This window comes from Cardiocondyla obscurior, linkage group LG28 (assembly GCF_019399895.1).
Source record: "Cardiocondyla obscurior isolate alpha-2009 linkage group LG28, Cobs3.1, whole genome shotgun sequence".
Classification (NCBI taxonomy): domain Eukaryota; kingdom Metazoa; phylum Arthropoda; class Insecta; order Hymenoptera; family Formicidae; genus Cardiocondyla; species Cardiocondyla obscurior.
The window spans coordinates 1,240,510-1,253,878 of NC_091891.1; the positions used below are offsets into that span (position 1 = coordinate 1,240,510).

At 44.0% G+C, this 13,369-nt stretch overlaps 2 protein-coding genes across 2 annotated transcripts in view; both read right to left on the reverse strand.

Moving 5' to 3' along the window:
• The window catches only part of Axud1 (AXIN1 up-regulated 1), a 31,562-nt gene extending 23,731 nt beyond the window's left edge, over window positions 1–7,831 (reverse strand). The window contains exon 1 of the mRNA XM_070673370.1: window positions 7,213–7,831. Coding sequence (XP_070529471.1) covers window positions 7,213–7,572 — 360 coding nt within the window. The 5' untranslated portion in view covers window positions 7,573–7,831. The remainder of the gene's footprint in view (window positions 1–7,212) is intronic.
• A 108-nt stretch (window positions 7,832–7,939) lies between these two features.
• Oli (Olig family) lies at window positions 7,940–11,528 on the reverse strand. Its single transcript, XM_070673389.1, has 5 exons — window positions 11,079–11,528; window positions 10,594–10,800; window positions 10,252–10,487; window positions 9,951–10,174; window positions 7,940–9,829 (listed from the first exon to the last, which is right to left on the reverse strand). The coding sequence occupies exons 2-5, from the start codon at window positions 10,729–10,731 to the stop codon at window positions 9,606–9,608; spliced, it is 822 nt and encodes a 273-aa protein (XP_070529490.1). The 5' UTR covers window positions 10,732–10,800; window positions 11,079–11,528; the 3' UTR covers window positions 7,940–9,605.
• Between the last annotated feature and the right edge of the window lie 1,841 nt (window positions 11,529–13,369).

The following is a 13,369-nucleotide window of genomic DNA, read 5'->3' on the forward strand; positions in this document are numbered from 1 at the left end:
TTTTATATTTGTTGCTCTTTAATTCGCACTGAATATTCCTCAAATATCGCAAGCGTTAATAATAATAAAATGTGTTCATACATTTTAAAAGTTAAATCAGTGAATTATTTCCGAAGGTACTTCGTAAAATTCGTATGTAATCTGACAATATAAAATACACATGCTCGCTGCGTGAGCGTAGGTGATTTTTATTAATAAGCTTAATTTCAAAAATACTCGGCCAATAATTCGCGAAAGCCGCGGATAAAATATCGGGCGTCGGCAGTTTCGTAATATCCCCATTAATTATGAAGTAAATCGATAATTTCTCGTTTTCTTTTATACTCTCGCCGCACCCTTTGAAAGCCGACGACCCGTCCGTAATCTGTCACAACCGCGGAAGGGTTGACCCGCGGGGTCAGCAGCGTTGGTCAACAACGTATGTGCGTTCGCACTTCCCCACGAGGCTGCCGAAATAAACGCCCGTAAACAAACGTCCTGACCGTCGTCACGGCTATCTCGAACGTGGTCCATTAATTAAGAACTTAAGCGTGGATTCTAAGAGCAAACCGCGACATCTAAAGCCGTTCCGTTTCCTCTAATACAATTAAAATTTTAATTAGATTTTAAAGACGCCTTTTTTACGTTCTTATATTCTTCCCGGCGAATAAGTTTAAGCTAATGCGACGCGAGGGTATCGCGTAGAGGGAAAAAGGGGGACGGAATGCCGTTGACAATGACGGGTAGGATTTCAGAAGGGGGATGATATAGCCCCGATTTGCAATCTGCGACGGGCACCATTAGGTGCCTTCGAGGACTTACGAGGCGCATCTTGGTAACTTTCGGGAAAATGAGGAAGAAGAAAATGCCAAAGAAGAACGAAGGTGCGAGCGGAGGGAAAGCGTGGGAGTAGGGAGGTTGGAGGAGGATCGGGGATGAGTTTTGTGACCTCCGAGTTCGCCTCAAATATTTACGCTACGCCCGCAACAATGGGAACAATATCGGTTGCCTGGCAACCGCTCTGTTCACGACCAGTTCTACCTTTAGCGAACTCCTCCCTCCCCTTGCCCTCGTTGCCTCTCTCTCGCGCAACTAACTCATTCTCCCCTTTCCCCTCTGTCACCCCCTGCGCGCGTCTCGCTCTCTCTGTACTCGTCTCACTTTATCCAATCTTTCACCCTCGCGCCTCATTGGCCAAGGGGTAGAGACGTGTGATTGACACTGTTCTCTGTGCGAAAGAGTGAGAAAAAAAGCAGGAAAATAGGAAAATGTGTAAAAAAAAAAAAAAAAAAGAAAAAAAAGAGAGGAAGACGAAACGAAATGAAGAATGGTACCAGGGAATTCTTTTTCTCTTTCAAACGAAAAAGAGAAAGATAGAGAAAATGACTTCTGATTATTCTGCATTCGTGGCTCTAGCCGGTTATTCTAGCGAAATTATAAATTAAATAATAATTGTATATGGTACCATCGAATAAAATCGCAAAGTCTGAAAGAATAAAATAGCGAAGAAGAAATTAAGGCTTCGGTGTTAAAATGGCACTGTTATCTCACGGTAATTAATACAGAAATAATAAGTGACGAGGTAATAGAAAATAATGTGTCACAATCATGAGTCTTAATTATATTAAAAAAAAAGATTTTTACGCGTCGTGAATTAATATTAATTATTACCTAATTTTGCTACTCTCTAATATAAAAAAAAAAAAAAAAAAAAAAAGGGAAATGCAGCCAAGGGAGTCGCGACTGAGATAAAACGTACATAAAAACGTATAAATAAAGACGAGTGCGAAGGTATGCTCGGTGCACCGCTAATGCACGTCGAATCTGAATATTCAAGTTCAAGAAGATCAGGAATAAGAAGAAAACTCCCCCAGAATCGACGGAGGACTGGGAGAAGAGGGCAAGGGGAAGTTCGTGAGAGGTAGGAGCGGACGAGCGAGAGGAATGATCGGCATTCGCGTGTATATGTACCGGGTGCGTGCGTAACCGGTCGTTCTCTGTGTGCGAGCCTCCGAGTGCATTAGAGAATGAGCGCGCGGGGGTGAGGCGGCGTGTGCGCGCGCGAGGGGTACGGGAGGACGCGGGGGCGCAGCAATAACGGACGGGCGAGAAGAGGAGGGCGACGCGGCGGTAGAACAAGAGGGGAAGGATCAATGCCGGTTGCTAGGACAACCACGGCACCTGATCTTCCTTCCATCCATCCTGGGGAGCGGAGTGCCTCTCGCATGGTCCGACCCCGCGTACCACGCCGGCGCCGGAGGGGGTCGGACGTCGCACGACGAGACCGGCGGGGTCCGCGAGTGACCCGCAAGAAGAGGGCGATCGACGGGAAGGACTCGCAACTTCGACCCCCGCCCCGTGCTCCCTCGTCAAACGCGACGAGAAGTAATCGCATACGGATCTGACGCGGTCTCGGCACTTTGCTGCTTCCCCCCTCCGATTTTTCATTTTGATGCGGAAAAATTTCCGAGCGACTTAAATTTGTTGGAATTTGACGGAAAATCGGCGCAGAAAGTTGAGCAATCCTTGGAGGGAATTAAGCGGGATACCGCTCGCTGGAGAACCGGCAAGAAATTAGAAAAAGTTCAACAGAGTCTCGCGGAAAATTCATAGAAATCGGAAAACTCGCCGGTATATTAACGAAAATGATCGGGGACGGGATGACGAATACACGTTGGTGAACCTTTGATTGCCAAAAGTAAACGGGCTGCGAGTTTAAATAAAAACTTGATAGAAAAATATTTAAAACACAAGAGGAAAAAAAAAAAGAGAAAAATAAAACGAGAGAGACGGCCGCTTCCGGGCTGGCCGGAAATTCTTCCTCGGAAATTCGGCGCGGCGTGATCGATTTTCGTTCGGGGAACGATCAATATACCGAGGCGACGCGGGGCGGCGAAAATGTGCGGGCGGAAGGCGGCAAGGGGTGGCAAAAGTATTCATTGTTTCGAGGAGAGAGACGACGCGCGCGTGTTCCTGCGCATCGGCCGGCTAACGGCGCGAGTTTTGGCGGGTCGATGCGCCATTGTGCGTTGCGTCGGCGGCTGCGTTCGCTTTGTTTTCGTCTTTCTCTCTTTCACCCTCGTTCCCTTCTCTTTTTTTTTTCCCGCCCCTGCGTCACTCTTTCTCTTATCCGTCTCATTTCCTCGTCGTCTCTTTTCAACGCGTTATGCGCTTTGCTCGTTTTTCGACGTGTTTCACCCACAATATTTCCGCACCGATCGCCACTCGCGCGGAATGATTCGCGGGGACCACGGCGAGATTACATTTGCGGTGCGTCATCTCGATGTAAATATCCGTGGAATTTCCGGCAAAGAAGAGCGCGCAATAACTTCAGGCTCTAAAGCCTGGTCTGAACGTCGAAGAAAAATTACGATTTTTATAAATTAATTAAATTTTAGTTAACGCAAAAGTATTATAAACTGATGTAATAGATGGGACGATAAAAGTAAAATTTTCTTTTTTAAGACAACATAATCTTTCTGACTCTCGCCTCTCTTTTCTTTTTTCCAGCTGAGGAAAACGATCTATGCAATAACGAGATAACGCGTGACGGTCGGCCAGCAGCAACTTCTTCAGCGAACCAGTTTCACCACCCACACAGCTACGCTCCTTTGATATTTGGTTCGTTTTTCCATTTATTTCTCATGCCTGAGTATTGCAATCGAGAGCGGCGTTGTTAACAAAAAATTAAAGAATAACAAAATAAGTGCTTTTCCTCGACCGATATCAATTTTACTGATAAGACAACGACGTGCCTTCCACCGCTTTCTGTTCGAGACGAGCTTACTTCGCGATCGAATTCGAAAACTTCGGTGAAGCCGAGTCGCTTCTTTCTGCGTTCCCTTTTCTTTCTTTCACTCGCCGTGACAGCGTAATCTTTATTCATGCGTTCCAATTGTGTCAAATTTCCTCAGTCATCGATAATTTCATCAACTCGGCGTACCTTGACCCATCCCGCCGATCGTTTCGTTTATTTATGAGCGTCGGGATAATGCGATTACAAATTAATCAAAGAATATAATTCTCGGTGGCGGTGAGCACGACTATAGACAGTTAATTTAGTTTAATTCGACTAATTAACCTCTCGAACAACGATTGAACTTACAAAAAGTCGACCGATCGATTTGAATTTATTCTCACTGTTGAGAATACTTTTTATTATACAATTATAAATATATCATAACTACAAATATCACCTGCGAAAACGTCTAGATCATTTTCTAAGCGTGGAAATCTTTTATTTCCACGGCATTAAATATAAACTTCGCGAACTCTGACTACGATTACGAATAGCGCTTGTAGTTAAATTTCTAAAAGCAGGAAATTCCGTTTCGCGCGAATAGGATGTTCATTGCGTTTTACGTAGGTGTATTTCAATCGCTTTGCGAGATGATTTTGCGACACACATACGTCACGGACGCTACCTGCGAGATAAGCACGCCGGAAGTGCGTCAGAACCCGTTATACTTCTCACGTAAGGTTGCACGACGTGCGACAAACTGTAAAATGTTCCCAGATGCTCGCTCGGAAACACACAATTGGATTGCACACCCGGCGAAAAGAACAATACCGGAAACGCTTTTAAAACACGATCGCCCGTAAAAAAAAAAAATAAAAATAAAAACGTTCAAGCTCGAATCATTGGGCATTTTTTTATATTAAAGGGATGAATTTTATCAGTTAAATTGTTATAAATTCTACAACGCGACATGATGTTTTTAACTTTGACGTATTATTGGATTTTACATATAATTTCCAAACCGAATAACAATCGGCGTCGACGTACAAAGGTGCATATTGCACGTGATCGTGCAAATGGAAAAAAACAATAAAGGGGAGAATATACGTTCCGTGGATCGGTCTGTTGCAAATCCTGCCGATATCAATGCGACAATTTTATGCGACAAAGCGTTCGGGGTAAATTTCACTGTGATTACATTCATTATTTACGATCGCGGTGCGTACACACGCGGTACTATGCGCCTGCATTTTCCACGGAGCACGTGTTTACCTCGTATGTGACCGTTCACGTGTAGCAACGTGACGGATGTGGCGGCCGAAAGCAATATGGGCCAGGGTAAACCCGTCGCGTTGGGGGAGATTTTTGTACGTATTCGTTTTTACTTATCCGAGGACAATCGATTTAATAATTGCAACAATCTTATCTTTGAGTCACTTCATTGCTTCGATAATGTTAAACAAAAGTAAGCGGTGCTCGTAATTGTAATTTCGCGGTGCTAATTTGTTCCCTCGCTTGGCTCAATTCGGGGTTTCGCTACTCGCGTACTCGATTGCCGACAAAGAAATTTAGAATACATATAAAAATATATAAAGAAAATCGAAAATTAATGTCGTTGATTTTCTTTTTTTTTTAATTTAATTAAATGAAAAAATATTCTTTCGGTTTTGTAAAGTCCGGCGATATCGATCGAGAGTTTCGGACACTCGGAGGTATTTTATAAAGGCGAAACAGATGGATCGCGGGCTCGAAAGGCGAGGGGAACTATTTGGGTCCCGTGCCTTTCGTCGGGATCAAGGTATACAGGCCAAACTACCAACGGCAACCTTCTTTCATCGAATCGAGTGGCGGCAGCGCCAGCTTTCTCAGTCGCCGCAGAAAATATCACTTTTAAAGTTTCCACTCGCAATAGTAAACGTCGGCGCAAATTCGTTTGCTTTATAATTTTCGTCGTTTTCAACAAAAAGACGTGCGATAGAAAAATAGATAAATCAACCTTCTGCGATATTAAAAGTGCAACGTATTTCCGCGTTGATTATTTAATTCGAGTTTCCGCCCCAATTTGCGAGCAACAGCAATGACGCGGTAACAAAAGATGGCTTTGCCTCGCAGATTTACGCTGCCGGATAATTAAGGCAACTCACCGAGATCCAAAAAATGCGGAAGGACGAATTTATCGCATCATCGTACCGCCTACCGCTATCCTTTTCCCTTTCCTTTCGTTTTCCTCGGCCGCTTATAGTTTACTTTCTAATTGCAGGTAATAGTACGCGGTACAGTGTTTTGCTTCGTACTCTCATTCAGGTATCCCATTGTACTCAATAACGCTGCCGACTGGACACAAATCTCCAGACAATTTCCTTTTATTCGCTCGCGTAGCTACGCAATAGGCGGACAAAATAAAACAGCTGTTCGGAAAAGTAGACGATTAAGCAATCTCCTCCGAGCGGCCGAGATATTTCCGAAGTGTCTCGTATTCAAACGGGGAGATGGCCTCCACTTAAGCGTTCGTGAATATTCGCAATCGATTCCTTCAAAAATTAGCCGACGTTCCCGGACACCTTCGCGCGGTTTAATTTCGCCTCTCCCTACGCGCCGTGTAAAACAATGTTAACAAACGCACGGAAATGGATCGCGATATCACCCAGTTGACGTATTTACTTATACATAGACGCTAGACTTTATATGCCCGTTTATCTCAGTCGCTAAGACACTTTCACACGAGCGAGCTCGTCCATATTATTTATCAATTCGAATTTAGCCTTGTGAACTCGGAATACTATTCGCGGCTAACTTGGGACGACCAAGTTGGCGCCGAGAGCATTTCTTCAAAACATTAACGCCTTCCCGCCGAGATACTCTCTTATTCCGACGATCGTCGTGCGAGCCCGCCTTGCTTCGAGAAGATTTTCGTCGCGTCGAAAAAAAAAATTTGCCGCATCGAAGTCGCCAGCGACGAAACGCAATCGTAAAAGAGCGAGATAACGCGTGACACATTTAACTATTTCAGCAATTATTACACATTTTCTTACTCCTGTACGTACTCATTTTTTTTGTTTTCTATTTCTTTTTTTCCTGCTGCTTATCTCGCCAAATAATCGAGGAGCTGTTGCCAACCGAAAGTCTATCCGCGCCTACATCTGCGGGATCCTGGCCGTTTTCGCGAAGTGGCACAAACGGGAAATTCTCAGCGCGCTTAATATTGCAAATAACAGTATCTAGACGGTTAACATATCTTTAACAACATCTCTTTCTCTCTGTCTCCGTCTCTCTCCCTCCTTCATCTCTCTCCTTCTCCAACCTACACGAAATCGCCTCTCTCTCTTTCTCTCTTACTTTTTTTTTTTCTTTTTCTATCACCCTCGGTTTCTCGCTCTCTCGGCGTAAGTAGCTACGCCGTCGTGAAATTTCGACTGCGAGTAAGCCCTGGCCTGATTTAAATCCCTCGGGATAAAGCGGTCGGACCGCGAAATCGGGAAAGCGAGAGGACTTACCGGTTCGCCGACTAGCGTCACATCTCCACACCGCTGAGAACGTAGCTGGTTGGCACCGTCGTCTCGATCGTCGTCGTGATGACTGTCGTCGTGCTGGCGGCTTCTCTCACTTCGCTTCGGCACTCCAGAGTAAATCCAGCGGGCCAGCTGAATCGGGTCCTCTCTCTCCCTCGTCCGGAGCGATATCACTTCGCCGCGGCGGACAAAGCCATTTTGAAGAGGGCACGCACGCACGAACGCGGCACAAACCCGCCTCTGATCGCGACGGTCAGGTCTTCTTGCCAGGACGGGAGGCGGCTGAATGAGAGCGCGTCGTGATAAAAGAGTATTCCACGATGGCGCCACAAGACGAGCATTCATTCGCCATCTTGTTCTCCATTGTCATCGAACGACAGTCATTGCCCAGGTGATTTTAGCCGAGGTTGTTGCAAATGGTCGAGGGATAATATAATTCGATAAATCCGTTTCCAAACTTGTTCGGGAATCACTCTCTTAGCGACAAAATGTTCTTAAAAATAAAAAAAATTTTTTTCTAAACCGTAATAAAAGATTGAATGCCCGGGCAACCTTGAGGACAAACTTCCACCTGCAGTCGGTAAGCGGAATTACATCAAAAGCGGTAACTTTGAAGTTGCAGATATGTAGGTTCAAAAGTAATTACTCCCTGACTTAAGCTATAAGTAATCCCATTAAAAAAAAAAGTAGCGACAATTATAAAAAAATCATATCCGATGTTAAACCGCTTTTATAAGTAAAGTGTTACAATAAGAATAATAAAAAGATAATTAAGACCTAGATTAAAAAAAATATATATAATATAAAGGTGATATGCGACATAAAAGAAGCTAATCGAAATCCATTAGAACGGAGTAAGATGACTTTAAGATGTAGAATATTCTTCGATAATCGTACAATTATTGAGTACGATGGACATCGAAATGCGGTTTTCTTAAATAGATTTTATTCGACGGCACTAAACAATTATTACCTACACTACAACAGGTATGACCGCCTTGCCTTTGTTCATACGCAGCTCGCTTTTGCTTTCCCTTCGTAAAGAAGTGGCGTCGCGGCAGAAAAAAAAAATCGTACATCTCTTACAAATAGCACAATAAATATTATTTCTCTTTTATCCCAATCCTATGGTTTCTCTTTTGCTTCTCGTATCGCATTCTTTCGCTCGCTTTGCTTATTTAAACAGATAAACCCTTATTGGCACGTTGTATAGTAGACTTCTTAAGTATATAAATAAGTCGTAAGTCGATGCGTCGTTTAAATTATTAAATATATATATATGTATGTATATATATGTATATATATATTGTATATGTGTATATGAATATTCAATATCTTTGTTATACAAGATGTTCCATAATACCAACTTCGATGCACGAACGTTAGCATTAATATTATGGGGAAGCACCCTGTATAAAATAGTTAGCCTAGACTAGAACTCCTCAACTTACGTATCACATACTAATATTGACTATCGTGTTTCAGGACGAGACTCGAGAAGCCCTTCGCGACCCGAGTCCTAGCGACGTTTTCGTCCTTCTGTTTAATTAAAAAAATCTCGAAAGACATAGTCTTTTAATTTTTGCAAGTCTCAGACAAACTTCCATTTCTTGGCTCGACGTGTTAAAGCAACTGTTTAAAAAAAAAAAAAAAAAAGACTTGTTCCAAAAAAAAATTATTTGCGTTAAAAAATTGTATTTGATATAAAATGATTGAGCAAACGAAGTACTATTTTTTTAAGGACAGATGAACGAAAACGGCGCCATCGTCTTATTGCTTCATTATTGACTGCAAGATCGTAACGGTATTAATTACTTAATCGCTAGTACTTTCGAAATACTTTCGCAATATTTTCTGTTTCCATCCAGAATGGATCTGGACTCGAAACGAGCTTAATTAATCCGCTGGAGGGAATTGGTGTCACTTCGAAATCACCGTACATTTTCCTTTCCATCAGAAAATTGCTTTTCTTTTATCGTAGACGAATTAATTTTTCTTTAATATGTCTTTTTTCATTAATTTTTGATTATTTCTTCATTTCAATCTTTATACGGAAATGCACGGTTTATTCTTCCGCGTGTTAATTAGAAAATAAGATACTTAATATCTAGCTAAACTTTTTTTTTCTTTTCTCTCTCTCTTCTTTTTTCTTTTCCTCAAGAACTTTTAGCACTTCAATAGTACTCTATTAATTAATAATAATACTTTCACGACCGAAAGTGTTCCTATTCCCGAAAACACTTTCGAATCTTCTACCCCTCATTATGCGATCATTTCATTTTTCAATTCCATGGCTCGCATCGCGATCGATCTACAAATTTCGACAGAAAACGAGAAAGAGACGCAGTTGCACATAAAGAGAGATAAAAATCGACTTTTTAATTTGATTCTCCGCTGGCGACCGTACCGTCGGTCGGAGGACCGGTTACGATCTGGGGTTCGTTCGCGGGCAATCCCTGCATCTCTTGCACACCTTGGAACAGCTTGCCAGGGAATCCCTGCAGGAGATCGTAGGAAACCGGTGTTGGCGGCAAGGCGGTGGTGTGAGCGTGCGGCGATTGCAAAACGGCGATTACTCTTCGGAGCTCTTCCAAGGCGTTTCCTGCTCGGAAGGACGCAGTTTCTCATTAATCAACCGATATTTAAATTCAATCACAAGTACAATCAAAAACGCGAGAGGCGCATATGGACGCGAGAGGCGCATATGGACGCGAGCTTGTTACCTTGCATGAGAATATAATTTTTCGCCAGCAGAAGGGTAGCTATCTTGGATAGCTTCCTCACCGACGGGCTGTGAGCGTAAGGAATGACGGAGCGGAGCTCGTCTAGCGCGTCGTTCAAATCGTGCATCCTTCTGCGTTCTCGCGCGTTAATATTTAGCCTCACGCTCTTCCCCTGTCGAGTAGTCTTCGACTTCGGTGGGCAGTTCAGTCGCGAAGCCGAGGGTCTAAAAGTGAACATTACAAAGTAATATTAGCGGCGTGGATTTATTTAAAAAATCTTCAATTATCTTTAAAAATGCACCTCTCGTCCGGTCGATTTTCGTCAGATAACGCGCTGGATGACGCGTGCGGTTGCGGCTGCTGCTGAAAGTAAAAACCACCGAGACCCACGGCACCCAGCGGGGTCCTGCGTCCCGGAGCGCTTTGGGGGTGTTCCGAGGAGTATGCCGCTGGCGGGCCCGAAACTCCCGGGTGCGAGGCTCCTGGCGTTGAATACACGGACTCGAGAGCCGCCGCGGACTGCGGGGGCAGTGGATGCTAGAAGAAATATTACTTTACTAGAATTTAGAATGCGATATATGAATATACCAGAATTTTTTAAATGGTCCACTTATCCGAAATGGTCAACTGTTCCACTACTTACAGCGTTGCGATGCTCCCAAGCCCAAGTAGGATGCGACGCGGTACGTTGCCAAGATCCCTGTTGCAAATGCGTTTCTGGCAAGCCCTCCCTGCGATCGTCGTCTTCCGTTGAGCTGCTCTCGCCGTCATAAGACCTCATCTCTCGCAAGAAAATTTCGTTCCCTGATTTACTCGGTAAATTTTTCGTTACCTTCTTCGTTTTTAATCCCTACAAGTATCGTCGTTTTTTTTTTAATTTCTCTTTACAAAGAAAATTCGAATTTGTTCTCGTAAGAGATTATTACAAGGAATCGAAAAGAAAAAAAATAAATAAGTAAACAATTTAATTATTTTTTCTGATATTTTGAATTATTACTTGCCCGTTGTCGTGATTCTCCTTTCTCCTTCCGCACTTTTTTTCTAACGAGCATTGCCGCCATTCGTAAATGGAATAGGAGGCGTCATCGGTCGCTTTTAACGCAATCAATAGCAAGCGGGGACACTTACCGACGACAATTTTCCTCTTCCACCCCCCCCGCGCGCGACCCGCGGGGTACAGAGTCCGGCGATCAGCAAAGTTTCTCGCGCACCAGCGCGCAGCGCCGATTCATCCCTTCGTCCTCCGTTTTCTCAACGGCCGTCTCGTGCTGGCAGGGACTTCGCCGGTTCTCCCGCCGCGGTCCTTCTATTGTCCTGCCGTCAAAATCACCCGGCCAGACACAGCCATTATAGCTTTCACCGGAACCGTCTTGGTGACTAACGCGAGAAAGAAATACCCCGAGTCCTCCGTAGGATTCCCCTCGTAAGAGTTTCGTCTCGACCGCGGTCGAGGCCGGTGCTGGGGTTACTCGAGTTTAGCTTTGTGTCACGATGATTTCCGGAAAAGTCGTTCCCGACGGGATAACGCGTCCGAACGTCACACGTCCCAGACGTCAGGGGCACGCGCGCGTCTCTCCCTGTATTTGGCAGATCCTGCGCAGAAGGCAGCGGCAACCTCCGAATTAATTTGATCGCCGTGTGCTAGGGTGCGCCCGTTACAGCGCGGAGGGATGCTGCGCTGGACCATCGACTAGCGTGCCCTGGCGGGTCGAAGATCAGCCCCGTGAGCGTCTTGTTACCATCGGGAAAAGGAAAATCATACCGGAGAGAAGCGAAAGAAGTCGCTAGTTGCCGGATGTATGTATACATATTTCACAAAAACGTGTATTTTTTTAAATAACGACGCTATTCGTGCAAAATGCTGATAAAACGCTGAAGATAATCTTTTATACGGTAGCAGCGGTTAAAGAGTCCGAAATTAAGAGGTTTTGGAAGTTGGGATATACGTTTTAAAGATTAATCAGGAAGATGGAGGACTGCCAAATGAAGTTTTCATTAGGAATAAATTTATATCAACCTTGCCACTTGACTCTCGGTAAGGAAATTATTTTTTAAATTATTATTATTAATTATGATATGATATTTCAATAATCTATGCTCTTTTGCGCTCAATTGAGAGAAAAAAAAAAAAGGTTTACCGTGCGCTTTGATTTTTCTTTGTCTAAATATTTGACGTAATCGATATGCGGCAATATTTATATTACACTGATATAAATACTGAAATATTTAGCGCCGCTATAAACGCGTTTAACTTATTAATATTCCGGCAATGGGTTACCGCTTGTCGGCCTTGTTTCTAAAATTTGATAGCATGCTTATATTAACTCCTGCAATATTCTCTTAATTAGACGCGCGAGATCTCTGCTCGTCCCTCCGCTGTCGCAAAGAAACTCACGTCGATCTCGCGCGATTGTCCCATAAATTAAATTAAATTTTCTTTCCCCGATTTTTTCGCCCGGGCCGCCGTCCGTCGTGTTTACGGCTTGCCGGCATATATCGTCATCGAACGCGATTAACGAACCCACGTTAGCACGCGAAAAAAACACCGCGAGCATCGTCGAGGATACCGAGACAATTCGGCGACGGCCGTCGTCCCCTCTGCGTGTGAATCACCCCCGTCTCCCGCACGCCACCCCCCCAGTTTCGTCCACCCTGCCGCGAACGAACGGGTGACCCCGGTTCTACTTTTGCGTCGACGTGCGCGTGCATGCGTGCGTGCGTACGTACGTAACGTGCGCTCGTGTCGGTAAGTGTTTGTCTGCGTTTACCGTAAACACGACGCGAAGTAATAATATTCTGCGTTACCGGAGAGCCCAGGAGCTCTCACGTCGTAGACGCCCGTAACTTCGACATTTCATAAATTATATCGAAGAACTTAAATGAGGCACCGCTGTTTACGCGCGCACTTTAATTTGCGGCCTGCGAGAATAATTAATGTCTTTCGAATGAGAGGTAAACTGCCGGATATTGCACGCGTGAAATATTATAAATTCCCGGAAGCGCGTCGGAAATAAATTCTCGCCTGCGGCTGAGCTAAGCTGAAAGCGTCTCTCGTTGCGACTTGTATTTTAGGGGAATGGGGCATTAAAACGTGAAGAAAGACTTGCGCAAGCAGCTGTAAAATAAAAATAATTACTTTCGTAAATATAACAAGCGTTGAATCAATCATTGAAAGTGAGTTTCATAAATAGTAAAAAAATGTCAAGGATGGATATACTTAAAAGAGCGTAACGATTTAGTGCAAAATAAATTTATAAATTTAAAAATAAACCGAGAACTTTATAATATTTAGATTTCCATTTTCTCGTAAGCGGCTTCCGAATGAAAAGATTGAATTATTGAGGCGGGCGTTTCGATGTACTTGATTTTCGCTCGCTCGTTCGCTCGTGAGATACGCGTAAGATTTCTGGGTCGAGCAG